The sequence below is a fragment of the Peromyscus eremicus genome, chromosome 1 (assembly GCF_949786415.1).
Source record: "Peromyscus eremicus chromosome 1, PerEre_H2_v1, whole genome shotgun sequence".
NCBI lineage: Eukaryota > Metazoa > Chordata > Mammalia > Rodentia > Cricetidae > Peromyscus > Peromyscus eremicus.
In genome coordinates this window covers 95,545,036-95,571,669 of record NC_081416.1, presented here as the reverse complement: position 1 = coordinate 95,571,669, position 26,634 = coordinate 95,545,036, and the positions used below count along the sequence as shown (strand labels likewise).

Below are 26,634 nucleotides of genomic sequence, written 5' to 3'. Positions count from 1 at the left end.
TAGAGATTTCCCTTTTATACATATTACAACAAGTTCTCATAAAACATTCATCTGAAATAAATTAAAAAGTCCATTTGTCACTGCCTCCAAACATAAAAAGGAGCCCACGTCCTGGAAATCAGCCCAGGTCACAGAAGGCCCTGATTGTCCATGGAAGAAAATTAAGGATTGAGGGGCCCAAAGCCTGAGATGGGAGGGACAGATACCTCCTCTGAAGTATCCAACAAGAAAGGCGAGGTGACAGCATGGGCCTGGGAGATGGCAGCCAACTCCTTGAGAAACTCAGGGAAAATGACTGCACAGTAGACAGCATTCTTGACTCGCAGAGCCTCACCTTGGCGTTCAGAAGCCCCGCCCCGGGGGAGCAGAACTGGAGTTGAAGCCCCTGGAGAGCCCCCACCTAGTCCAAGTCCTGTTCCTTCTCGCCCAGGTTGAAGAACCTGTGCCGCCTGCCGGGCCCTGGTTGGACTGTGTGCATGCCGCAGGAGTAACTCCCCCAAGGATGGCCTCCGGCTCCTCACTGAGAACAAACAGGAGTATCAAGAAGGTGCTGGGATCAGGGAACATGCCCTAGTTTGGAGAGATTTCCCAACCCCCTTAGGTTCTTGAACGTCTCCCCTGGGGTTCTGAAAGAATGCAAGGACAAGATGGACAAGAACTGAAGTTCATTTCTTATCTCTAAATATGACTAAAGATTTGAGACAGGTGCTTTTCCTCATTCTCTCAACAAAATCCTGCTTGCTCAGCCTTTCTCCTCTATCCCATCTCCTTAGCAGCCAATATTTGTATTACTTTATTCCCAGCTACAACTCGTTCCTTCTGCATGACCACCTTGGTCTGATTCATTCTAACCACTATTCTACCACCACCAAGATCACCCTCATACATAATATACCCTAACTTTGTGTTTCCTATCACCCCCTAAAGCAGTAGTTCCCAACTTTCCTAATGTTGGGACCCTTTAAATACAGTTACTCATGTTGTGGTGACCCCCCAACCATAAAACTATTTCATTACTACTTCATAACTGTAATTTTGAGACTGTTATGAATCGTAATATAAATATCTGAAATGTAGGATATCTGATATGTGCAACCCCAAAGGGGTCACAACCCACAGGTTAAGAACCACTGCTCTAGCACTACATACAGTCAACTACTTCTACTTTGCTCTGACTACCTAAAGCTGACCTACATCCTCTGCTCCTTCAATATCTGTATGTACAAATGTAGTTCAGGGACTGCTTCATTTCTTTACACTCCACTGCCTGTCTAGGATCAATTTCCTTACACCACTACTTCATCATCAATCCCTGCTCTATACCCAACAAGACCTCCCTCCCACTGGGTATGCCCAGACAACTTCGATTTTGCTTAGACTCAATGGAGCTATCTAAAATACTGTCCTCTGTCTAACTTTCTGGACTTCATCACTTATGAAGCCTAGATTCTAGCCCCTAGAACATGATAAATGTTTATTGGTTACAGAGACACCATACAGACTTATTAACCTTGCATTCAGAGCCCTTCACAACCAGGGTCTCATTTAGCAACCTACCTTCATTGAATCCAATAGGCACCTTACATCCATCTGTAGCTTCCTTTGACTACAATTTGTCATTCCTACTTTTTTATCCTTTCTAGCTTAATTATCTCCACCTGGGAGAACCCTGAGACGATTTATTGTGATCTTCCCTACACTGACTTCCTGTTCCACTATCAATAACAACATCAGTAATTTCTTCCCAAAGCTTCTATCTCATGCACTAAACTATGAACTCAAGAACTTAAGAATGTCACTTTTAATGCTTCCTTATCTCCTCAACCACTACTAAATTCTGTCATATTTAATGCTTCCTTGTCTCCTCAACCATTGACCAAATTCTGCAAAAACTTCCTTCCCATCTCTGCCCTATCAGGTGCTTCCTTTCTTTTCCATTATTCAAATTCAATCCTCCCTGGTCCTGATTGTTCTTCCTGAATCCCTTTTCTTAACTCCAATTCACCTGCAATTATTCATCACATCCAGATTTTAAAAACCTCTCCTAGTTTCTGAGTGTCTGAAAGAAAACTCACAACTTCTGCCCAGCCTAACTTCCTCTCAAAAACCTCTTACTCAGGCCACATCTTTCTAGCCATATCACCAATTGTTCTACAGCCTTGTAAACCCCTACTCTCATTACTCAAGGGCACATGCTATGTCAAGTTCTCACAATATCTCAACCCAAGAACTTCTTTCTCCTTCCTGATGCCTAGACCATTATGCACTTTCATGTGATACTGCCAATTAGGCTCTTAATTAATAAAAACAACTCTATCCTCTGACCCAAACCTGACAACATGAAGACTCAATTTTCAACAGCTTCTTCAGTTTCTGGATCTTAACTAACCTGGGCTAATAAGGTATCTAGGGAGAATAAGGGAGGGTGGTCAGTTAGTCCTCACCTAGAGAATCAGAGCGGCGGGGAGCAGGTCCTGCTGTAGGACCCTCAGCCCAGTCCAGCTTGCCACGAGCAATGAGGTACTTCTTGGCTTTGGATAGCAGAGCAGGGAAGTCCTCCTGGGAGGCTGCAAAGCTCTCAATCTTATTCTTCACTGAGCCCAGCACCTATAAAACACAATTGTATAATGTTTCTGATGGTTTCACATTGATACAGGCCTTTCTAGTCCCACAGCATCTGCTCCCAGCCCACCCAAGGTCACTCTAGCTGTGGGCCTGGCCCACCACTGAGCCTGGACGCACCCATGCATGCATGCATCGCACACCTGCAGCAAGGACTTGACACTGGGCTGGAAGACCATGTTGGTGTTGAGCAGGAAAGAGCGGAGCAGGGGCTGGGGGTGACAGGCCAGCTGGGCCACCAGCCCCGTCAGCAGGAAGTTGACATAGACGGAGTTCTGCAGCATGTTCTCGAGTTTGGCAAAGAGCACAGCCATGAAGGGGCCTGGGAAGGGGGTGGGCACAAGGATACAAGGCCTGAACACAATGCACATCGCACGCATTCCTCCCCCAAACAAGACCCCCACTAGATGAAAATTATATGTAAGTATCTGAGGGTGTTAAATGACCTGTGACCACTTTCTCTAGACAATTAAGGTAATCCAGATGCCAGCATTATAGACATTATGACTGAAGAGTCAGATCTTAGGCTCTAGAGTCAAGAGATTTCATCTCAGACTTCAGATGTGCACTGTGACTGGATAAGTTGAAAGCTCACCAACATTTAGTTTCCTATTTATAGTAAAATAAATATACCTACCTCATAAGATAATTAAGAGGACCAATGAGATATCAATGTCAAATATCAAGTACAAGATCTGGCAAATTTTTTCATTTGATTATAATCATATCCTACACTGTATTTCTCAGTTTTTAAGAAGCTTCACTCAAGAACACAACAGAATACACAGAGAGCCAAAACATCAAATCAGGTTCCATGAAGACAGAGCAACACAAAACTCGTCAGAAAAGCAAAAAAGATGTAAGAATGACCAAGAAAGAGACTACAAACTTCAAAGCAAGTAGTAAGTCTTTAGGGGAACAGAGACGATGTCAGCTCTGTCTTTCAGGCGCAGGGAATCAAGGAGGCAGACTAAACTTTACAGGAAAATAGTAGCTTAGTTCGGGGGCACAGGAAACTGATTCAGGATGACAAGAAGGGATTAGCATTCCATTCTGGGAGAAATGCCTTAACACATGACACTGGACCATTAGAGCCACTGGATCACAGTATTTCTAATGAAAGATTTTTGGTGAAAGAGATTATTATTTAAAGTGTACTATCAAATGTGATAGAAGAATGATGAACAAGAGGTGGTGAATCCTGAAACAGATTTTATACCACCATCCACTTGAGGTGTCCGTATGACTAGCCTTAGCTCAAAAGTAATACTAGCTTAAGAGTCCAAACAAAATCCCTAACTTTATCCTTTTGTTCATTCCCTGGGAATATCTTGTAAGGGTTAATGCAAAGAGCACAAATGACTACAAAGAAAAGGGGAAAGGAAATATCAATTAATACTACAAGACTGGTAAAACCACACCACCTAGAGGTACTGAACAGGAAAGGAGAGGAGCAGAGGCTAAATGAATAGGAAGATAGTTTTCTATAGTCTGCAAAAGAAGGAATATGGCTCCAGACAGAAGCCCCAGTGCTATACCAAGACAGTCAATCCCAGGCTTACCAAGACATACAGCACACAAACTTGACTACTGACAACTAGGACAGGTGGTGCCTTATTCAACTTACATTTTCCATGACCCACTGATGATAATCCCAGTGTAAAGCTACTGTTTGCTGTATTTTCACAATGTGCCAATATTATATTAAATGACTTTCATGCACCAATGGTAGGCAAAATGCCAGCTTAAGGGGTGCCTAATCCAAAGTCTATGGTCTTAACCCTAGCCATTGCACTGCTTCCCAGAAATTTTTTGTTTTGTTTTCCCATGATAAGATGTAGATTACAACTTGATAAAGGCTTGTCTTGCTCATAAACAAAACAAAGAAGAGCCGGTCCAAAATCTCAGGTTGGATCTAGCTCCAGGGGCATCAACCCAAAAGGGCTTATCAGGTACACGTAGAACCATGCCCTCAAAGAAGAGTATCACTCACCCTCCAATCCTTATTAAACATAAGTCCTTAAAATAACTGTATTGGACAGTCACGGCAACCAAGAAGGTACAAGACAGTAGATGGGAGAAATGAAATCAGGCCCTTCTTTGAAGAGGCAGGGAGGAAGGTGCTAAGCAGGAGAGGAAACACCAAAAGAGCTGACTCCAGGGCCATCAAAGACCTAGCAGAAGACTCAAAACACAAATACACAGACTGGTGGGAACGGCACAAAACAGAGGTGTACCTGTGTCTTTCGTACAGAACAGTACAAACATCATTCATATGGTTCAGATATATTTACCAAGCACAGAGCATCCCATTTATAAATCCCAGGAAATGGCCAGACTAAGGGAAAAGGAGGAACATGCATATAAGGACATACAAGGCTCAGACATAAGTCATTATCCAAACCAGCACAAGCATGGAAAAACATATCAACAAACATGAAGGCATGGTATGACATGGTATATATGCAGAAGGGACTCAAGCAAAATGGATGAGGGCTAGGCAAATACACAGAAATGACATAGCCAGAAAGTCTTAGAAATCTGCACAAACATGGTGAGAACATGCAAGAGTACACAGAAGAGAAGGCTTAAGTTAAGTAGCTTACCAGTGAAGGGCTGGCTTGGCAGCTGGTGAAGAGTCCGAAGAGGGCTGCTGAGGAAGGGGCCAGGGGGCTCAGGAGGGCAGGTGAAGCTCTCGTAGGCCTCCTCCTCCTCAGGAGGTAGTGGAGGCTCTAGGGGAGGCTCTGAGCCAGCTCCACCATTGCTCAATGCCACCTCCAGCTCCCGGAGCTCTTGCCCAAAGCTCTCTAGTCCTGCCATGCCCTCAGAGGTACCCTCTAATAATTCCCTAACTCCTTCCTGTGGCACCAATCGTGGAACCAAACGAACCTTCTTGGCTCCCTCTGGCCATGGCCCTGGTACTCCATTGAGCTGGGGTAGGGGTAGGTGGCCATGGGTATCCCCTACACCCACAGCTAGCCCCCGACTCCCTAGATTTTCCTCCTCCCCTTCTCCCACATTGTCCTTGATCTCCTCAGGCAGTAGGCTGCGTTTCTTAGTCCGAGAGGCAAGAGGGTTAGACTCAGGAGGGGGCCGCTCGCCATCATAAGGGGCAGACCAGGTTCGGCAGGCTCGGACACAGCGGTCTACACCACGGCGTGCCTCACGAAGATACTCCAGATAATTGTCTTCTAGCTCACCAGGCTCCTCTGCAGGGCTAGGCCGTCGGCTAGGGCTGGAAGTTGGGGATGCAGTAAGCCCTGGTGAGCGAGGAGCTGGACCTGGGGACTCAGAGCCACCTAGGCTCTGCTGCCGAAGAAACAGAGCTAGACGGGATGGTGTAGAGGGACGAGGCACTGTTACCACTGAAGAAGAATCAACACTTGGGCTTCCAGGGCCTTCAGAGGGAAGAAAGCATAAGCAAAATCAAGGAGATAGCTCAAGAGGAGAAAACAAAGATCTAGAGGCTAAAGAAGAAGACAGTAAGGAAGTAAAAATGGAACTATTTTGATAGCTAATTCTCATCACCCCCCACACCTCACTACCTCCATCAAATTGAAAAAAATGTAAACAGAGCCAGGATTTAGTGGAGCATGCCTTTAATCCCATCACTCCTGGGAGGCAGAGAGGCAGGCGAATCTCTATAGTTCAAGGCCAGCCTGGTCTACAGAATTGAGTTCCAAGACAGCCAGAACTGTTACACAGAGAAACCCTGTCTCAAAAAAAAAAAAAAAAAACCAAACCAAAAACAAACAAACAAAAAACATGCAAACAGAATACATAATTGAAATAAGAGAGGAGGACTAGCTCTTCCCAGAAGTAATTTCTCTGGAAAAGTTAAAGATCCTCTCCTGCAGGACCACTCATCAATTTCCCCAGAGAGGAAATTCCACTCATTGTCACCACCTTCCTCCCCTCACCCTAGCCTTGCTTTCTCTCTAGGCTCCCCCAGAACCCAGGCCATACCCGTGATGTCCTCCCTTCTCCCTTCCTCTCTGCTAGGCCCACCTCGTGCCCATGAGGCATGCTCTGGACGAGGTGGGCTGGGGGCATGGTGCCGACAGCAGCGAGGGATTAGGGAGAGAAACTTGTCAGCTGCTCGTCCATAAAGATCCACATCACGCACAGCTGGCTTCTGGCTCAGCATCACATGGTTACAAGGGACAAGATACCTGGGAAATAGCAGAAAGAGAATATAGGGTGATCAGGAAAGAAAGCACCTGAAAGCAGGCCAAGTGAACTAAATTGCTAAACTAGGCTCCAAGAGGACACTCATGAGGACACTCATGAGCAATCCCCAATACAGCCCATCACCCTGACAAAACACTAGGCCCTGAGGGTCAGCCATCCCTCAGCCCTGCCCCCACAGGTACCTGAGAACCAGCTGAAGCAGAACGTCTTCACAGCTGAGGTTCAGAAGGGTCCTGAAGAGACTCAGAGAGACCATGCAAAGCTGAGGGGGAAGGGGAGGGAGGGAGTCACCATAAGAGCTCTCTACCCTCCAAACTACTCACCAATGGAAACTCCCATTCTCCCAACCCCAGGCCCAACCAACCACTCCAAGAATAACCTATGCACCAAGGTCTAGCACATAAACAATATACTATGTATTAACTAGATAAACACATAATCTTTGTGAGCAAGACTTCACTATTCACAGAAAATAATCAAGTGTCAGATCCACTGCAATTCTACAGACCATATACATAACTGGACTATCTGTCAACGTATTGATTCCATCAATGCTCCAATGAGATCCCAAGAAAACAGACACTAAGAAAGACTATAACAAAGTAAATGATTCACAGGAAACTATAGCAATATGACAGCCAAGTAAACACCTGTCAGAAGGGACTGTAGTTACACAGTAATTGAATGGCTACCAATAAGAGGGAACCTGGAAGAATCCCAACTGGGAAGTAGATGGAGTCATAAGTATGGAGTCTGAGTCACGTCTCCAACCCCAGCGTATCTCAGGAGATGGGATAAAGAGAAGCTCAGGGCAACTGACAGGAAAAGGAAAAAGTGAGTGAGTAGGTTAAGAACAGGAAAACCTTTTGTTTTAGAAACAGAAGAAGCCTTATTCATTTCTAGCTAGACAAAAATAACATGTGCAGTAAGCTTAACCTCACTGCTCTGAATCCCAACAGGATTTTATACTTTCCTTACGGCAAGTATGTCAAACATCTTGGTCTTGTATAGTCTTGGCATTGCTTGCTAAATGGCTGTGAGAGAATTAAGTGGATCAATAGTAGGAAAAAGTTCACATTTGGGGTAACATGGATATCCTAAATGACCATTTTAACCAGCAGTGAGAATTCAGACTCACTCAAGAATGGTAGGGTAAGCAGGAAAGTAGTCGTTCAAAGATCTGACCACCAGAATCTATAAACATTTTACTTTACAGACCAGAAGAGACTTTACAGATGTGATTAAAATTATAGACCTTATGGGGCTTACAGTGTAGCTCAGTCATAGGAGTACTTATTTAGTATGCATGAGGCACTGGGTATGATATACAGCATCATAGTCTAGAATAACACAGTGAGACTGGCTCAAAGAAAAAAGAAAAAAGAAAAGGCCTGGGAATGTAGCTCAGTGGTAGACTGCTTGTCTTAGCACACACAAGGCCCTGGGTTTGGCTCCCAGCACTGTTTGTAAGAAAAAATTGTAACGAAAAAAAACTGGTAAAGGGGCTCAAAATATAGCAGGACTGTGACCCACCATTATTGACTCTAAAGGGGGAAGAAGGCAGTCAAATTGGGAATAGGCTTCAATAGACAGCAAGAACAACAGCCCAAATATGTACTCCAGAACTAAAAGATAAATCACTGAGTTTGTGGTAATTTGTTTTGATAGCAATTAGAAACTAACACAGATAATCAGGCTCACAGACAAGTTAGCCAAAGTGGCTCACTTAAAGGCACAAAAGCCAAGGCAAATACCTTAAAAGGAGTGGAAAGTAGAAATGAAAGCATCTACAAGCTTAACATGAGTATCCTTCAATCAGAAGAGACCTGGTTCCTCCAAGAACCAGAAACTAAGAAGTAACAACCCAAGAACATGAAAAGCTCATTTAAAAAAAAAAAAATGTTAGAAATTAATAGATGTAAGTGCTAGAGACTAAAAACAATGCAAGAAAACCAAAAAGGTTAAGATTAGGATGAAACAATGGCAGATAAACACAAGAAGGATGGGAATGAATCTCAAGGAAATTAACTGTCAAGGCAACCCACTGAGGTCAGACAGATCTAATACCATGGCATGCCCTACCTTTAAAATAAGGACAAAAGTTTATCTTTATAAAATTAAGTGTTTGATATCAGAAACATATCCACCTTCTCCTTTTCTCTCTCCTCTCTAGAATGCATAGTGAGAATCTTCTCAGCTCTCATTGCCTTCTCTCTCTCTTGCTCAGTCCATCTCTAGTCACAATGATCTTTCATTCCTAGAACATGTTATACTCATTCCCTATTTCATGCCCTTTTGCATGCTGTTCCCTCTGCCTAAATTGTTCTTAATATTCAACAGCTATAACTCCATTGTCTTGAGTTATAACATAACATCCTCTGAGATGTCTTCACCAGCTATTCCATTCTTTACTAAACTTTTTTTTTTGCACAAACAGTAACCTCAATTTTCAACTATTTTAGTAACTTAATTTGCTATGTATACTCTCCATAAAAGTAAGCTCTAAGACATCAGCAGCAATGACTGCCATTGTATTCCCAACACCTAGTGACCTAACAGGATGTCACTAACAATACACATGTACAGGTAGAGGGAATTTAAGTGGGCAGGTGGGTGGATGTGTCCCCTGACTACAGTTCAAATGCAGTAGTCCAATTCAAAGAGGAAAGAAGGCAAGCCTACAAGGAAAAGCTGGACCATTTATTAGTATAGACACAAAACCCAAAGCACTCTTATATCACCCACAGCAACTGAGTGATAAACAGCTTAAGGGAACTGTGGAGCAATATACTACAATCATTGCACCATGGCAAAGTCTACAGCCCTGATGGATAACTATACTGCAGATGCACATAGTATAAAAACAGGGAAGTAAACTAAATTCTTTACTCAAAATGTCTAGAAGTTTAGTGCTACAAACTGCCACCTAAAGTGACTGCGAGTCAAAACCCAAAAAAGAGCAAGGACACTCTCTGACAACAGAAATCAGAGAAAGATGGCTCACCCAGGTACAGTAAGCCAGGACAGAATTTAAGAGCCATACCCGGGAGTTGCTGCCAATGCGGGCGACGAGGGTGTCAAGGATGGTGTGGGTGTCATGCCGGTGTAACAACAGGAATCGCAGGAAGGTACGGAGCAAAGCAGGCTCTGAGATGCTCCGCAGGAAAAGTTCCAGATAGGCAGTACTGGCAATCATCTCCTCCACAGAGGTCTGGATGAAGGGGAGACAAAGCTTGGAGACTTAGGGTTTCCCTGCACATAAGATTCACATTCCCTGGGTTCTAGAGAACAAGAAGTATCAGAAAGGAAAAAGGAGAACGCTACCCACTGCCTCCCATATAAGTTCTTTCACTGGTCAATCATACCGCAGTCCAGGTTCTTTCTCCTATGCCTCACCACCTATAATCCTTACCTTGTGCAGGGCAGGGCCCATGACAGGCACCAGGAAACCATTATGGATATAATCAACCAGCTGCTTCTGCACCAGGGGGTGAGCTACCTACATGGAACAAGAGAGAAGGGGATTATGAAGAGTCCACTGCCTGGAAGGAAGCAGAGTAATATAATAAAGATAGGTATTCTAATGCCAAGTTCTATAGAACTCCAGGAAATGGACCTGTTCACCCCAACTTCCCAGAAGCACCAAGTGTCATACCCCTTAGGAGCCCTCTTCCCACCTGAATGACTGCATTGCAGAACTCTAGGGAACTCATGAAGAGTGCAAGCGCTGGCACTCCGATCCAGTCTTCCCGTCGCAAGCAGTGCCAGTCATCTCCTGGAACCTCAATCTTTCGGGGCAGTGAGGAGTACAGGGCACTCAGCCCTGTGGCCAGCACCTAAGAAAGGGTACCAAAGACTCAGATAATATAATAGGAGGGTTTGGGGAACTAACTAATCATAAGATTTGATGGGAATACAGGTAAAAGACACTACCAAGGCTGTTATTAAGTTGCCATGTGCCAGGCCCTCACCTGCAACTATCTAGTTATGCTCATGTTTCAACCCCATTCCAACTCCAAGGAGTTGCTTTTGAATCTGAAGTAAAGGGCTCTCCCTGACACCTAGCCTTTCCACATCTCCTGGATAGGAAAATGCTGTCCAATAGTCACATGCCACACCCTACCCCCCATCCTAGGGTTTGCTAACCGGGCAGAAGTAAGAGTGATCAGCGATGTAGCGGCCCACAGTGGGGCTCCCATCTGAGAGAGCCATGAGCAGAAGTAGAGCATCACGGGCCTGCTGGCCCAGGGTGCCTTCTCGATGGACAAAGGGAACAAGGCGAGAAAAGAGGAGAAGACGTGGAGCAGCTCCAGGCTCGGGAGGTGGCTGCAAGAAGAACTCGAGCAATGAAGGCTCCCGAGCAACACACACACACAGTTGGCTGAGAAGTAGCACCAGGCCTTCATCCAGTGCTGGGCTACTGGGCACAGGGCGGCCACAGGCATCCAGCAGGGCAAGCAGAGCCTCACGAACTGGCCCATGCCGCAACAGAGGCTGGCGAGCTTCGCTCACTAGCATCTCAAATAGTTTCAGCTGCTCAGCCCGCCGTTCCTCGACCCCATCCCCAAACTCATCCCATTGCAGCTGCCATGTTAACACTCGGCTCAGCAGATCTTCATGCAGAGCAAACTCTAGCAGGGGCCCAGGGCCTGAGGGGGCCGAAGGGACAGCTCGATCCTCTGCCAGCAATGTTAGCATTTGGTAGGTGTGGTTTCGCACAGCACTGAGATCATCTGCACCTCCAGCAGCTGCCCGTGGGCCTTGCCGCTCTAGGATTCGAACCACCTGAAACAAAGGACAGAAAAGAGAAAAAAATCTAAGATGATAAGGTAACTAAATGGGGTGATAAGAACACAGAACTCTGAAAGTTAGGACTACTAGGGTGAGTAACAGACTAGGTATTTTGTTACGGAGTCTCCTACCTGGGACCAGTGATTCTTGAAGACCATGAGGCATGTCTCAGGGTCAGCCATGACAGGGGTCTGCAGACTGGCTCCTTGAGGTACTCGGTGCCCGGGGACCCGGGAGGCCAGCCTGCTCAGCCAGTTCATCTTCTCCATGAGGCAGGCTGGACAGGGCCAGCAGCCAGAGGACTATACTTTGAGAATGTGCCAACTGGAGGTTTTCTCCACTTCTGTCTCCAATCTGCTTCATCCGGTCTGTAGGAGCCAGTAGCTGGCCATAGAGCCACAGAGTACACCAAACTGGAATTGCAAGCCCAGAGTTCACTGCCCAGTCCAGAGTTGCAAATCTAATTCAAAGGGAGAAGATGAAAAGGATAAACAAAGCCCACCTCTCTCAACTTCCCTAAAAGAATAACTCAGAAGCATTCCACTAAAAATTCCACATAGCCAGCACTGGGTGGTGGTGCATCCCTTTAATCCCAGCACATGGGAAAGCAGAGGCAGGTGGATCTCTGTAAGTTCAAGGCCAGCCTGGTCTACAGAGCAAGATCCAGGACAGCAAGGGCTACATAGAGAAACCCTGTCTCAAAACAAACAACAAAGAACTCAGGTCCACATAGTCAACACATGAAACTTACATGCCCAAAACAGAAGGCATAATTTCTACCACCAAACCTGTAGCTTCCTCAACCTCTTTTATCTCAGTAAATGTCACCAACATTCACCTATATGCTTAGATCAAAACCTGGGCATGGCCGTTGCTTATCCTTTTCCTTCCAATATTGAATTCATCAGCAAATCTTGTCATTTCAAAGGACTATGAGTTCAAAGCCAGCTTGGGCTACAAAAAGTTCAAGACAAACTGAGGCTACACAGTTTTAAGACTTTGTCTCAAAAAGAAAATAAAAAGGATGAAAAAAAAGTACAAAAATAAAATCATGTCTCACTATTACAATAGTTTCTAATTTAGCTTTGAGGCAGGCTCTCGTATATTGAACAGGCTAGCTTTGAACTATGTTTTCTGATCTTTTTAGGGTGCTTGCTACCCAGCTCCCAAATAAATCACACATGGAGGCTTATTCTTAATTATAAATTCCCTGCCTTAGCTTGGTTTGTTTCTTGCCAGGTTTCCCTAACTTTAAATTATCCCATCTAGTGTTTGCCTCTGGGCTTTTCCCATTCTCTTACTTCTTACTCCATGGCTTGCTGTGTAGCTGGATGGTTGGCCCCTGGGCCCTCTTCCTTCTCTGGCTACTTCCTTCTTTCTTCTTCCAGATTTCTCCTAAATATTCTCTTTGCCTGCCAGCCCCACCTATCCTTTCTCCTGTCTTGCTATTGGCCATTCAGTTCTTTATTCGACCATCAGGTGTTTTAGACAGGCACAGTAACACAGCTTCACAGAGTTAAACAAATGCAACATAAACAAAAGTAACACACCTTAGAGTAATATTCTATAACACTATGTAACCCAGGCTGGCCTCAAATTCATCATCCTCCTGCCTTACTGTCTCACCTTTGCCAATGCTGTGATTAGAGATGCATGCCACTATACCTGGCCTAGATCGCCCTCCTAAGAGTTTATTCTCCATTTGGCAACCATATTACTTTTCTCTCCTCTGTTGGCAGCCCCCAGTGACTTCCTATCACACTAGAAATAATCCTAATTCTTTACCTTAACCTACAGAAGCCTGTACATGTAATCGCTATAAGCTGTCAGTCTCCTCCTCACTCATACTTTAGTCACAGGTCTTATTTTCTATTCCCTGAGCCTAGAATGTTCTCCAGCTCTTCCCATTGCTCTCACAATTCTATTTAAATGCCATCTTCTCAGAGAAGCCCACCCTACTTAACAATTTTATCTAAATACTTTATCTTCCCACCTTCATTTTCTAGTTTCTTAATCCCTTAATAGATCTATGACCAGAAATCTACTTATCTTCTCCATGAAGAGCTCAGCTCTTTGAGGACAGGATCTGCCTATCTTAATGATTTTTTTTTTTTATCCTCAGTGGCTAGAATAGTATCTATCTGTTGAATGCTTGAATAAATACTTGCTCAATTAATGGACAAATGAAACACATGTACCAAACTAGCTACTGACCCACAGCTCCTTCTCCATCGCACCTAACACCTCCTCATCAGTCTAACGAGCAAAAACTCTTCACAGGAACCATGTGGTTCAGCCTTGTTTTCTCTTTAGACTCAAAAGGAGCTTAAAGAACCCAGAAATCTGATAGCAATCCCACACTCTGACCTAAGATTATATTAACCAACACCTCCTTTCATCTACTTCTCTCACAATCACCTCATCATAACTAAAGGAAGGTAGCAACTGTGCTGAAGGACACCTTTTGTAGATGTGATCTTACAAAGGGAAAGCCAGTCCGAAAGATCAGGGAAGGTATATGCAACTGATTAACTCAAGGTACAAGAATGGTACTGATAAAGTTCTGGGCACTATGCTAAGTAACCACTGGAAATACAGGTAAAACAAAAATAGGGTGGAGTGGGCAAAATACACAGAAATATTTGCAAAACTGTAATAGAAGAGTGAAGAAAAGCAACTAACTCTTTCGGGGTGCTGTAAGAGGGCTCCACAGAGACAGTATCTGACTTAGGTCTTTAACGATGACACACTAGTTACATGAAGAGCTTTCTTCATAGCAAAAACAATAAAGCCAGGCAGAATGGCTCACACCTATAATCCCAGCACTTGAGAGGCTGAGGCAGGAAGACCATTAGTTCTAGTATAGTCTCAGCTATAAGTTAAAAAACAAATCTCAAAAAAATAAAGCCTAACCAAAAGTACAGCACTGGGGGAAAAAAAAAAGTATGTCATATCTGAAAGGAGACTGCAGGTTTAGTGTGGCTTAACCACTACTTAAAGAGCAGAGGTATGGTAATGAGTTGAAAGTTACAAACACCACTGAATGTCATGCTACAGGAATTTGAGATTTACCCATTGACATCCTGAAGACAAAAAAGTTTTAACAGAGACATGGTAAGATCAGATTTACCTTTAAAAATACCTCAGATAGCATTACAAGGTAGAGCAGAGGGATGGATATCAGTAGACAAGTTATAAAAAGTTGTTTCAATGGTCTCTTTTTAAAAAGTAATGGCATAAACTAAGGTAGCAAAAATACCAATAAAAAGCTAAATCTATCTATTGAGATTCACCTCTATCTCAACATGTCCTGTGCAGTAAGTATTCGTATCAGTAATGTCTGTGCACATTACTTATACTGTGTTTCTTCTATTTATGCAGGGAGCCATATCATTCATTCTTTGAAATCCAACCAACAAACCATTCAAAATGTTTGTGAAACTAAATGTTGGCTCAATGTAATTATAATAGCCACTTACTACATACATACCAAGCTCTGCTCTAAGCACTACTTATTAGTTTCCTCATTTTACAAATGAGGAAATCAAAACCCAGAGAAGCTACAAAAACTGCCCCAAATTAGCCAGCTGGTAAGCAGCTAGACTAGGATATAACTGAAGATAAAGTTTCTCTGGATTTAAATCAAAAGGTGAAAATAAGACCTGGCACATACAGGAGCAAGTGAGGTGATTAAATCAACTAACACAGGAGACTTGGGAATGACACTGTTAACTATCTTGTAACACAAAAGAGGAACTGTGCTTCACAAAAGGTGGTGGGATCAGGTATAGTACACACCTGAAATCCCAGCACTCAGGCTAAAGCAGGAAGACTGCGCCTCCCTAAGCTGCATGCAGGTCCCAGTACCCAAGCTACAACAGCAAGGAACTATCTTAGAGGGAAAAGAATAAGATGGAAGAAGAGGAGGAATTAAAGAAGAGGACAGATGACAACAGTTTTAAGCATATTAAATTTTGAGATGCTTAAAGAACTATAATATTTTTTAAAAAATGGGATAGGAATGTAGTCCCATTAGTAGAGCGCTTGTCTAACTCTCACAAAGCCCTGGGTTCAATCCCCAGCACCACATAAACCAGGAATGATGGTGCACTAGGATGGTGGAGAAAAGACTGGGCAGAAATTCTAGATCATTTTCAAATACAAAATGAATTTAAAGCCAACCTTGGCTATGTGAGGCTGGCAAAAAAAAAAAAACCAAAATAATATCAGATATAAATTCAGAAGTTGCCGGTCTATAGGCATTCAAGGAAGCTGTGAATATCATTTAAAAAAAAAAAACAAAAAAACAAAAAACAAACAAACAAACAAAAAAAAACAAAAAACCTAAGGACTAAATCTTAAATACCAGGACTTAAGAAAGCAAAGTGTGGTGATTTGAGTGAAAATGGCCCCCATAGGCTCATAGGGAATGGCACTATTATGAGGTGTGGACTTGTTGGAGGAAGTGTGTCACTGGGAGTGGGCTTTGAGGTTTCAAATGCTCAAGCAAGGTCCAGTGTCTCGCTCTCTTCCTGCTGCCTGCTGATCCAAATGTAGAACTCTCAGCTCCTTCTCCAGCACCATGTCTGCCTGCAAGCCATGCCTCTGAACCTGTAAGCCAGCCCCAATTAAATGTTTTCCTTTATAAGAGTTGCCATGGTCATGGTGTCTCTTCACAGCAACAGAAACCCTAAGATACAAAGAGAATTGGTAATGAAGATTTAGCCAAATGTAATGGTGCATGCCTATAATTCTAGCATTTGAGAAGCTGAAGCAGGAAGATTTTCAGTTTGGGACCAGCCTGAGTTATGTAACAACAGAATTTCTCAAAAAAAGAAAAGAGAAAAACAAGACTGTGGGAGCCCACAGAGGTTTCCTAATGAGATCTCAGTTCGCTTTACCCAGCAGGGCTGCAGAAGGGGATGGATTGACCACATGTATGGATGGTTACCAGGTGATTGGAAGGGTCTGCACTTGAGCTGTGCGGTATGCTTTGAACTAGCAAGGGGAAGGTCTTTTGCCCCGCCCCTTGGCATTGTTGTAAAAAGCCCTTATGAAGAGCCAGAAGGGGACAGTGGATTTTGATCCAGGTCCTCCTGAAGCTATCCTATGTTTCTGTCTGTTTCTCTCCCCACTATATTTCTATCTACAAATTCCTCATGCCTCTCTCTTCCTCATAGGAACCCTGTAAAAGGTGGGAGCTGGCCTCCCACACAAGACAAAAATACCAGGCATGGTGGTGTATGCCTTTAATCCCAGCACTCAGGAAGCAGAGGTATATGAGTTCAAAGCCAGCCTTGACTTACATGGAGAGCTCTAGACTAGCTAGAGTGCATAAAAAAGGCACTTGGCAGCCCCCCCCCCCAAAACACACACACACACACACACACACACAAAACACACACACAAAGACAGTAAAAGTAGTCAGAAATTAAAGGAGAAATTCAAAATACTATGATATAAAAACCAAGAATGGTTGTTTCAAAAGACTGGAGGGAGACTGCCTAAAATCCCATAGAAAACAAGCAGAATGAAGGTGGAAAACAGTCCACTGGTTTTATTGAGTTTTTAATATAATCTTAGAAAAACAGTTAAAGAATGATTGAGAACCAGAGAAATATAAAATGTACTTTAACAAATTTCAGTGACATAGAGAAGAACAAAAATAGGGCAATTTGTATAAAAAAAAAAAATGAGGAGGTGGGAGTCAAGAGTTCATACGGTTCTGAACTGAATGCTGGCCCAGGCCTGTACTCCAGCACCTGAGAGGCTGAAGCAGGAAGATCACCCACAGTTCCAGGCCAGCCTATGCACAAAATAAGAGTTTGTGTCAAAAAAAAATAAGGGGGGTGCTTTGGTTTGGGTTTGGGGTAGGAAGCCTCAAGGCTTTTTTTGTTTGTCAACTGAGAAAATAAGTCTGAAGAAAGGAAAAGTTGATACACTGGATAAGTAAGTTAGGGATAACAGACAAAAATAAGGAATAAGGTTTCTGAGAAAGAAAGGCATACACCACCTTTTTGAGAAGGAAGGAAAACAGTAGTACAGGATGAATGCCACCTTAGGTAACTATAAAAGCAAAATCAGAGGGAAGTATCTACGGCCTCTTCCCCCAGCCTGCCCTTCACTCAGGAAACTAACAGTAGGGGAAAAAGGAGAAGTGAGAAAGTAGAAAGCCACAGAATGTATGCTCACTCTTTCATAGATAGCGTCCTATAAACCACCAAACAAGCACACGCACTAGTGGCTATGACCAGAAAGGATGCACTGGAAAAAGTACTTACCCACAGTCCCAAGGATCTGAGGTCCCAGGAAGATACAGGTAAGCAATTCAAAGCCCACAGTTAAACAATAAAAACTTTCCCCTCTTTATTGCTATTAACCTTTCAATACTATACCATATACCAGCCTGTGTTGGTTTCTTTAATCACTGCCTATACCTTTGTAAATATAGTCCCATTATTAATTAAACTCTTGTGAAACCCAGCCTGAGCCATCTGCCACCTGCCACCTGCCAAGGAGCTTGACTGATACAAGAATATCACTGTTTACAGAGAACTCTTTACAATATATCTCATTTGAGGACTGAAAACAAATAGAGCCTTATGCTCAGAAAAGAATAACACAAATAGTAGGTAAGGCATGAGCTCTGAAATTCCTCAAACAAAAGTCTAAATCTCAGTGCACCATCTTCCAGTTATGTGATCTTAAATAAATCACAAATCTGAGCCTGTTTCCTTGTCAAAAAATTTCTAACAAATAAGTATTCTTTTTAAGAATTAAGTAAGAGAACAGCATTCTGGGCATAAAGCAAATACCCCGTAAACTGTTCCTTTGCTCTTTTCCTTTCTGATCCTGTTTGGCCAGGGTACTCACATCTCTGAGATGGGAGCTCTAATCTGCTCTAATGTGTGTTTCTCACACACGAGCCTCAGTAAGCTCAGCAAAATAAGCTCTTAATGTGTCCAAAACAAAACCCCCTCCAGGTTCTGAAAGACTAAAAAACTCCTCCTATCTTGCAATGTATCTGGGGTACCCACTCTTGCTCCCCTGCTTAACTACCACAAAGCACCTACAGATATAAGACTGACTCTCCCCCTGCCCCAAAACCTTTTCTTTCTATTTCCTGTGGCCCCTGAAAAATAACCACTTGGAATCTGCACCTCAGAAATCAAAACTGAACACTTTATCTAGGCCTTGTTCAAATATTGAAAAAATATGAAAGGCCATTCCTTGGTATTCCTGCCACCTACTCAATCCAAGCAAAATTCAAGACAAGATAAAGAGGGCAGAACTGCCATATAGTTATGATGCCCTTTGTCCCACAGCAAAGTCAGAAGAAAAAGATTCCTCCCTCTCTCCCCCCCCCCCTCTCTCTCTCTCTCTCTCTCTCTCTCTCTCTCTCTCTCTCTCTCTCTCTCTCTCCTGATTTATCTACAAGATCAACCACAAGGTGAACAGGGAAAAAGCAGTTGATTTCTCCAATCTACACATGGCCAGAGTCGGCCACTCACCTCAGGGTCCAAAACATAATACAACTTTATAGGCCTACACAGCAAAAGGTGTCAACCTCAAAACAGCAGGGACAGGAAGTAGATCAGCCTCAGCCTCCATTAAGAACCTTTGCCCTGGGTGAGGCAAAGAGAAAGAAGCAGGAAGGGACTTTACCAGGCAAGGAGAGACCAAATGACCTTCCAAGAACAGACCTCTTCCTAAGCAAGGCTGATTATTGGCATAAGGCTGTTACCCCAAACACTGAGAGTGGAAAGACCTGATTAAACCTGTAGAAATACAGTGGGGTGAGGGCACTAATAGCCTATCCACCTGGAGCTCAACTCACGCATACTCTCCCTGTTTTTCCATGTCTTGGACAAATGGAGTACCAGATATGGCCCACCTCCCCCATACCACCTCGGCCTCTTGCAGGCATCTCTTCATCTGAGTGGATCCTCCTAAGGCACAAAGTGAACTTCTAGCACACAGTAACTGCCTTTACAACAGTGACTCCTCAATGTCACACACAGTTATCTCTACCCCTGTTGTTTGAGGGTGACAAAGAGGATGTCAAAGACTGGGTGAAATTAATCCTAAAAGGTAAGAAAAGTTCAATGGGCAGAAAAGAAAAGATGTTCCTAGAAGAGGAAGCAGCTTTTACAAAGATTTCAAGTCAAAAAAAGCAACATGTTTGTTAGAGAACTGTGAGCAATTTATTCAAGCTAGAACACGAGGAAGGAGTGGCAGCAGACAAGGCATGAAGAGGTGAGCTGAGGCCATATTAAGAAATTTGGATGTTGTCCTACATGCTACAAAGAGCCAAAGTTTTTAAGCAGTGTAGTACCATGCTTGCATTTGTATTTTTAGAAAGATCAATCTAGGAATGGACAAGAAAAGATCAACTTTTAAAGCAATAGGCTTAAAAACTATAATTAGGTAGGTGCTAAAGAGCTAAGGAACCAGGCTAAAGTTGGTGAAGATGTGGCAATAGAGATAACGGAGGGAAAAGTATATTACCATCTTAGTGACTAACTAAATCTAGGAGGTGAAGGAACAGAAAGAATAGATGACACATGGGTGAAAAAATGGGTCAGGGCCAAACGCTAAGTTCTGTTCCAGGCATGTTAATTAAAAGATACCTGTGGTGATATATGCATACCTAGATATGTATATTTAGAACACAGGGAGAGATTGAGACAGATACAGAGAAGTAATCACATCACTGATGTATTTTTTATATTTCACATTCTCCCTCTAAACTAAAACTGTCTTTTTTCCTCCTAGCCAGAATGAGAACTCTATGCAAGTTCTATGCAACTTCAACAACTTATTTCTATTGTTACCTTATGGGACTGTATTCTCAACAAAAATTTATTGAATGAATAAATGAATGAGTAAGAATGCCTGACACATGAAAGATATGGAAAAAAATGATTACACACACCACCACGAAAATGTTTCTATCACTACAGAATCCTCATCCATGTTTCACCCTCTCAGACCTACCATTCCTCTAAATATCAGAAATCAAAATTCATGTTAATTGATGTGTTACTGTGGCAAACAAAGAGTTTAGTATAGCAAACAAAAGGTTTTCCAGATCCTGTGCCTTCTCTAGTACAACCAAGAATTTAGACAGATCCTAAGAATGCTCTAACATGCTAGCCATGGTAGTGAACACCTTTTATCCCAGTACTTGCAACATAGATGCAGGCAGATCTCTGAGTTTTAGGCCAGCCAAGGTTACAGAGTTGAGACCTATCTCCAAAAAGAAAAAAGAAAGAAGGAAGGAAGGAATCCTCTAACAAGTTATTATGAATATGCACCAGATAATATACATACCTATTCCATGTCACTGACACAGTATTAAAGCCCTCATTCCTATGACACGCTCAGTCCCCTTAATCTCTTTCTGCAAACAGAACAATTACAAATCATAAAGACGTACTTCTTGCCAGTATGAGGTTCATGACAACTTTCCAATACATCATGTGTCTTTTGCCCACATCACCTTTACTTTCTATTTCAAATCTTCCTCAAGTAACCACCACTATGAAGATGCCACATTTTGAGTTGTTTTGTATCCCTGTGTGACCGCTAGCTTCTAAATCTGATTCCTCATCTCTAAAATAAAATGCCTTCCTTTACCTATTTCACAAGCTATCAATATAATTTCAGCAAATTTTGAGGTTGCTATGTAAAGCCTGAAACTTTGATTTTATACTGAATTGTTATTTAATATAAAAGCATGAATGCTATTCAGCCATCTGAAGTTACATAAAATAACTATATAAGTACATGTTTCTTCAACCTAAAACAACACACACACACACCACTATCATTCCAAACGTTAGGATTTCATGAACCAGTAAAATATTTTTTAATTAAAAATAGGGTAGTCACTTTTTATTTTCATGACTTTCTTTAAACTTAACATCTACTTTACCATTGCTTATTTCTTCAGTGAAAGAGCAAAGAGTACCTTAACACCAAAAGATTTAGAACAATAATCTTGGAATAAGTTAGCCCTGCCCCCCCCCCTTTTTTTTAGCAGTGTTTGGGATCAAACTCGGGGCCTTGAACACCACAGGGCACTCTTTCACTGAGCCACACCCCTCAGGCTATAACTTTATCTTTTCTTCCTTCGTATCTTATATGAATGAACACTACCATGGACTGGATCCATGGCTCAGTGTTTAGGAACCACAACTCTACAGCCTGTTACACTTGTAGGTCCTATAAAGTTCTGATTATCTGGGCAACCTGCCAAAGGTTTTATCATTATGAAGAAGGCCTCTTTGGCCTCCAGAGAGAAGAAAATCTATCTGTATCACAGGATGAAGTAACTAGCTCTGAAGCTGATATTCTGGAACAGAATGTGTACTGACACTGCCTCTAATTCTCAAGGGATGATCTTCATAGGAAAGACCTAAACACTGCAATGGCTAAGGAGGTTCAAGATGCCTCAGCTACCTAGTAGACTGTTAGTAGAGAAGATCCAGTGATTCAAAAATGGCCATTATCACTGAGTGAGTCCAACTTTCCAAAATTCATGTGTGTGGATTGGTAAGGAGATGGGCTTGGTAAAATACAAATAAAATGAACTCAATTACAGGGTATAGAGGTAGGAATGGACTATAAAAGAATAGAGGAAACGTTTCTGGGTAGTCAAAGTGTTTGGCATCTTGGTTTCACAAATGTGCACAAATGTTAAAACATGTCGATTTAAAGTATAGGCAGTTTACTGTACAAAAATTTACCTCCACAAGGCAATGTTTTGTTTTTTGCTTTTCAAACGCCTGTGGAAAGTAAACCTAAATTCAGTGCTGCATGTGACAAGCCAATGTGACTTCCATGAAAGTACAATTAGCAAATGATAGTACAATACAGATGACAACCATAGGTAAGGAGGAATGGAGTAAGGATGTCCAGAAGCAGGCAGAAGAAAAAAACAAAATACAAGCAGTTCCACCTCTCCACCCCTCCCCAAAAAACTTCATGAAGGTCTCATCTTAAAGTCTGCCTTACAAAAGTGGAACCTGAGGAAACTGGTTCAGTTATTATTCTGTGAATGACTAAACTTCAAACATTTTTATTATCATAGTTATTATTGCTCATGATGCTGTTTGTGTTTTAATTTTTTTTTTCCCTCTCTAAAATGTCCATGGGTGCAGGGTAGCCATGTGCACAACACATGCACCTGTACTGTCCTTACTTGCTCTAAAACTATTGCTCTCCCTGGACAGGACTGGGCATCCAAGAAGGCCCCACAACCAACCTCATCTCCTATCCAAGTCTCACAACCCTCAGTCTCTCTTCCCTCCTCTGCTCTGTCTTCAACTCCTTCATCAAGGCTCAGCCATCCCCGGCAAGTTCCCGCCTTGGCCTTCAATGCTCCTTATCCTCGCACAGGCCTTACCCCCTCAACTCTTGTCCCAGGACGTCCCTCACCTTTCCAAGCTGAGCGAACCCACATCCTTTGCAAACGGTGTTCACGAGTCCCTTTAACTTGGCCCTTCAGAAAGCATCCCAGGATCTCCACTAGCTGGCTTCTTCCTGATCCACAGCACCCAGGCAGTCCCCCTGCCCCCCTACCTCGGTAGACGCTCGCAGCCCCTCACCACCTGCCAACCCCTCACCCTGTCCCCTCACGCCAGCAATTCCCAAACCCGGTGCGGTCATCTCGACCCCCCTCTGGCACCTTGCGCCTCTGCGCGCGCCGCAGCCCACGCGTCGCTTTCGCTTGCACTACGCCGCCCTGCCCGGGCCTGTCGGCGGCCGGGCTAGGTGAGTTCAGGCCGCCGCCATCGCTCCTCAGGCGCACCAGCCGCGCCCCGCCCCGCGCCACACGCAGCCCGCGCCCCCGCTCACCTCACGCAACCGCCCAGCGACGCACGGCTGGGCAGCGGCGTGCCAGCTCATTGGCCCGGCCAGGCCCTAGCTGGAGCGTCGACGCTCGTTTCCCGGCAACGGCCGAGCGCAGGGGCGGGGTCGCAGTCCGCATTCCAAGGAAGGAGCGCGTCCACACCCCCAGGCCCCGCCCCCTCCCGCCTCAGACTCCGCCCTTCTGAGGATTCCGGCGTTTCATAGGGCCCGACCTGAGAAGAGGCGGAGGCCTGCGGGCAGGGGCGGGACCTGAGGAGAAAAATTCGAACTAGACGGGAGAAGGTTGCTTCTTGGGAGGGACAAGCCTCTGAGGCCAGGAACCGCCTAGCCTTGGAAGGTACCCGGCTGGAGGGCGAGGACGAGGACGAGGGGGCGGGACCACAGGTCCTGGGCGGGGGCTTTAGCGTCCAGTGGGCGGGGCTTCCCCTGAAGGCTACGCCCAGGGCCAGTCTGTGGGCAGGGCCTGTGGGAGAGCGATCCTAGACTTAGGCTGATGGCCACCAAGGTAGTTTATTTTCGCCAGACTTGTGCACGCATCTTGGATTCTACCTTCCTACCCGCGGAGACTGCCTCTTCCTGGCTCTCCCAAAGCTTCCATGACCCCGTAGAACGCGGAATAAGTTCCTACATGACAGTCTGAATTCCTGATCCATTAGAACGGTCTCAAACAGTTAAAACATAGTATTAGGGCTGTAAAAGAAGAAGCATCTACAAGCAGCACTTAGCATGATTTCTGTGCATAGAGGATGAAAGAGCTGAGGGATGATTTTCCAGGAGGAGATGCGGGCTGAAACAAGAGTGAGAAACACTGAGATAGAGAAATAGTTTCCGATAAAGTCTGTTGAAAGTATTATATCACTGTTACCCGATTGTGATCATTATTCGATAGTTAAATAAAATGATGGATGACAGGGAAACGTGGGAAAGGAGTTTACAATTTTACTTATGCGACTTTTCTGTAAGCCTAAAATTGGTTCAAAGTAAAAAGTATTCAAAAGAAGAAAAATGGAAATTTCAGCCTAAAGGATTAGCTATACTAAGGCAAGGCAGAATGGACAACACACTGAGAACTGTAACCAGTACAGTGTGTATGGAGCCTGGAAAACATGCAAAGCAAAGATCAGATGAGGATAAAAACAGAATATAAAGTACTGCAGTTCTGGTAGGCCATGTTAGTTTATATTGTATTCTTGGAACAATAGATACAATTTTATATATGGTCAAGTTGACAGGGCACCTTTGCAAAATGTCATTCAAGAGCAAGGCCCAAAATAGGATGGTAAGAATGTAGAGAAGGCAGTATGTGGATATTGGAAGGGTTTGATAATTGGATGACTATGAGTGGGGAGAGGAAGGATTAAATATCAATATCCTATATAAATTCAAAAACAATCAAAGGGGACTGGAGAGACACCACCGTGGTTGGAGCACTGGCTGAGCAAGTGTGAAGAACAGAGTTCAGATTCCCCAGTACCTACATAAATAACAGGTGGGTGTGGTCACCCACATGTATCCAGCTTTGGAAGGTAACCCTAAGTTTGTGTGAAAGAACCTGTCTCATTGAATAAGGTGGAAGAGCAATCAAGTATGATTCCTTACATCAGTTATGGCCTCTACATGCACATAGACCCATGTGCATGCGCACACACACATGCAAACTCGCGCGCGCGCGCACACACACACACACACACACACACACACACACACATATACACACACACATACACACACACACACACACAAAGAATGGAAAAAGAAAAATAATTAAAGAAACATGTAAAATAGCATTGCTATTAGAAATCAAGGTATGATTACCATTGGAATAGCATTGACTAGAAAGGAGAAGAATGATTCCTGAGGCCTATAATAGTTCTGCTTCTTCATCCAAGTCCTGAGATGGATAAGTTCAATTTGTGAAAAATTTATCAAGCTGTATATTTCTCTATTGTTGCTATGATAACGGCAGTTACTATACTGGTCAACTGTCCATCACTGTGACAAATACTTAAGATTAATAAGTTTAAAAAAAGTTTATCTTCACTCAGAAATTTCCGCCCCTGGTTGCCTCTGGGCCTGTGGTGAGGAAGTACGTCATAGCACAAACTACGTGGCAAAGGAGGCTGCTTACCTTGTGGCATCCTGGAAGTAAAGGGTTAGATGGAAAATGTCAGAATCCCAACATCCTCTTCAAGGACATACCCCCATTGGCTACCTGGCTCCCCTTCCTAAAATTTCTACCCCCCAGTAACTCCATTAGCTACTGACCAACACATAGCCTATAAGCGAACATTCAAGATTCAACCCATAATATTAAGTAACAAACCACTCGTAATTACTGGCATAAAACAGAAGGCCTGTTAGGCTTCCAGATTCTGTGAAACCAATAAGGTGCAGCAGAAATGGCTTATTTCTGTCCCATGATTTCTGGAGCTTTATATAGGAAACTCATACGTGGGAGTGACTTGAGCTTAGTCACTAAAATATCTAAAGCAGTAGTTCTCAACTTCCCCAATGCTGCATTAATTAATGACCCTTTGATACAGTTCCTCATGGTGTGGTGACCCCTAACCATAAAATTTTTCTGTTGCTACTTCATAACTGTAATTTTGCCACTGTTATGAATCATGAAGTAAATATCTGATAGCAGGATATCTGATACATGACCTCCAAAGGGGTCTAGACCCACAGGTTGAGAACTGCTGATCTAAAGGCTTCTTCAGTCATATGTACTATGCCTGGGCTGCGACAACTGAAAGGCTGAACTCAGCTCAGACTTCCAGAGTTTCTCACAATGTGGTGGTCAGGATCTAAAAGAGCAAGGATCCTGAGAGGGAGTTATTACACAAAATACATTCCAAGAGACCCAGAAAGAAGCAACACAGTCTTCGATGATCTAGCCTCAGATCATTATATAGCATCACTTTTTCTATACTCTATCAGTTGACAGTCACAAGTGACAAACATCAAAGAATTTGTGGTCATTTTTAAAAATATCCACCATGTTACATAAGAGTAAATATCGGTCCCATGTTTTTTGCTGAAAGGACAGAAATGGATGTTGAAAAAGAGTAGGTGGAGGAAGATAAGGGTATAGATGCAGTAGGTTGAAAGTGACTGTAGTGGCTGGAATAAGAATGACCCCCATGGGCTCAT

The 26,634-nt window shown here is 43.5% G+C and overlaps 1 protein-coding gene and 1 long non-coding RNA gene across 4 annotated transcripts; one reads left to right on the top strand and one right to left on the bottom strand.

Annotated features, from left to right (window-relative positions):
- Fhip1b (FHF complex subunit HOOK interacting protein 1B) lies at positions 1–23,544 on the bottom strand. 3 transcript variants are annotated; one of them, XM_059269396.1, is made up of 12 exons: positions 23,467–23,544; positions 11,736–12,064; positions 10,960–11,598; positions 10,491–10,649; positions 10,226–10,312; positions 9,857–10,024; positions 6,996–7,075; positions 6,589–6,794; positions 5,229–6,020; positions 2,766–2,944; positions 2,445–2,607; positions 1–520 (listed from the first exon to the last, which is right to left on the bottom strand). In XM_059269396.1, exons 2-12 carry the CDS (start codon positions 11,871–11,873, stop codon positions 162–164), a joined length of 2,970 nt encoding a protein of 989 aa, XP_059125379.1. In that variant the 5' UTR covers positions 11,874–12,064; positions 23,467–23,544; the 3' UTR covers positions 1–161. The 3 variants fall into 3 exon arrangements, with proteins under 3 accessions (XP_059125379.1, XP_059125375.1, XP_059125384.1); XM_059269392.1 differs by lacking the exon at positions 23,467–23,544 and adding an exon at positions 23,297–23,450; XM_059269401.1 differs by lacking the exon at positions 23,467–23,544 and adding an exon at positions 23,297–23,450 and having other exon boundaries at positions 6,631–6,794.
- LOC131916134 (uncharacterized) lies at positions 19,032–20,496 on the top strand. Its single transcript, XR_009380513.1, has 2 exons — positions 19,032–19,860; positions 20,380–20,496. It is a non-coding gene; the product is annotated as an uncharacterized LOC131916134 (long non-coding RNA).
- Positions 23,545–26,634: the final 3,090 nt, after the last annotated feature.

Bases quoted from the DNA above. Each gene is read 5' to 3' on its own strand.
- Fhip1b (XM_059269396.1), bottom strand. From the start codon at position 11,873: ATGGAGAAGATGAACTGGCTGAGCAGGCTGGCCTCCCGGGTCCCCGGG. The intron at 11,599-11,735 runs GTAGGAGACTCC...CCTTTGTTTCAG, and splicing joins TCAAGAATCACTGGTCCCAG to GTGGTTCGAATCCTAGAGCG. The intron at 521-2,444 runs GTGAGGACTAAC...GTTTGTTCTCAG, and splicing joins CCGCCGCTCTGATTCTCTAG to TGAGGAGCCGGAGGCCATCC.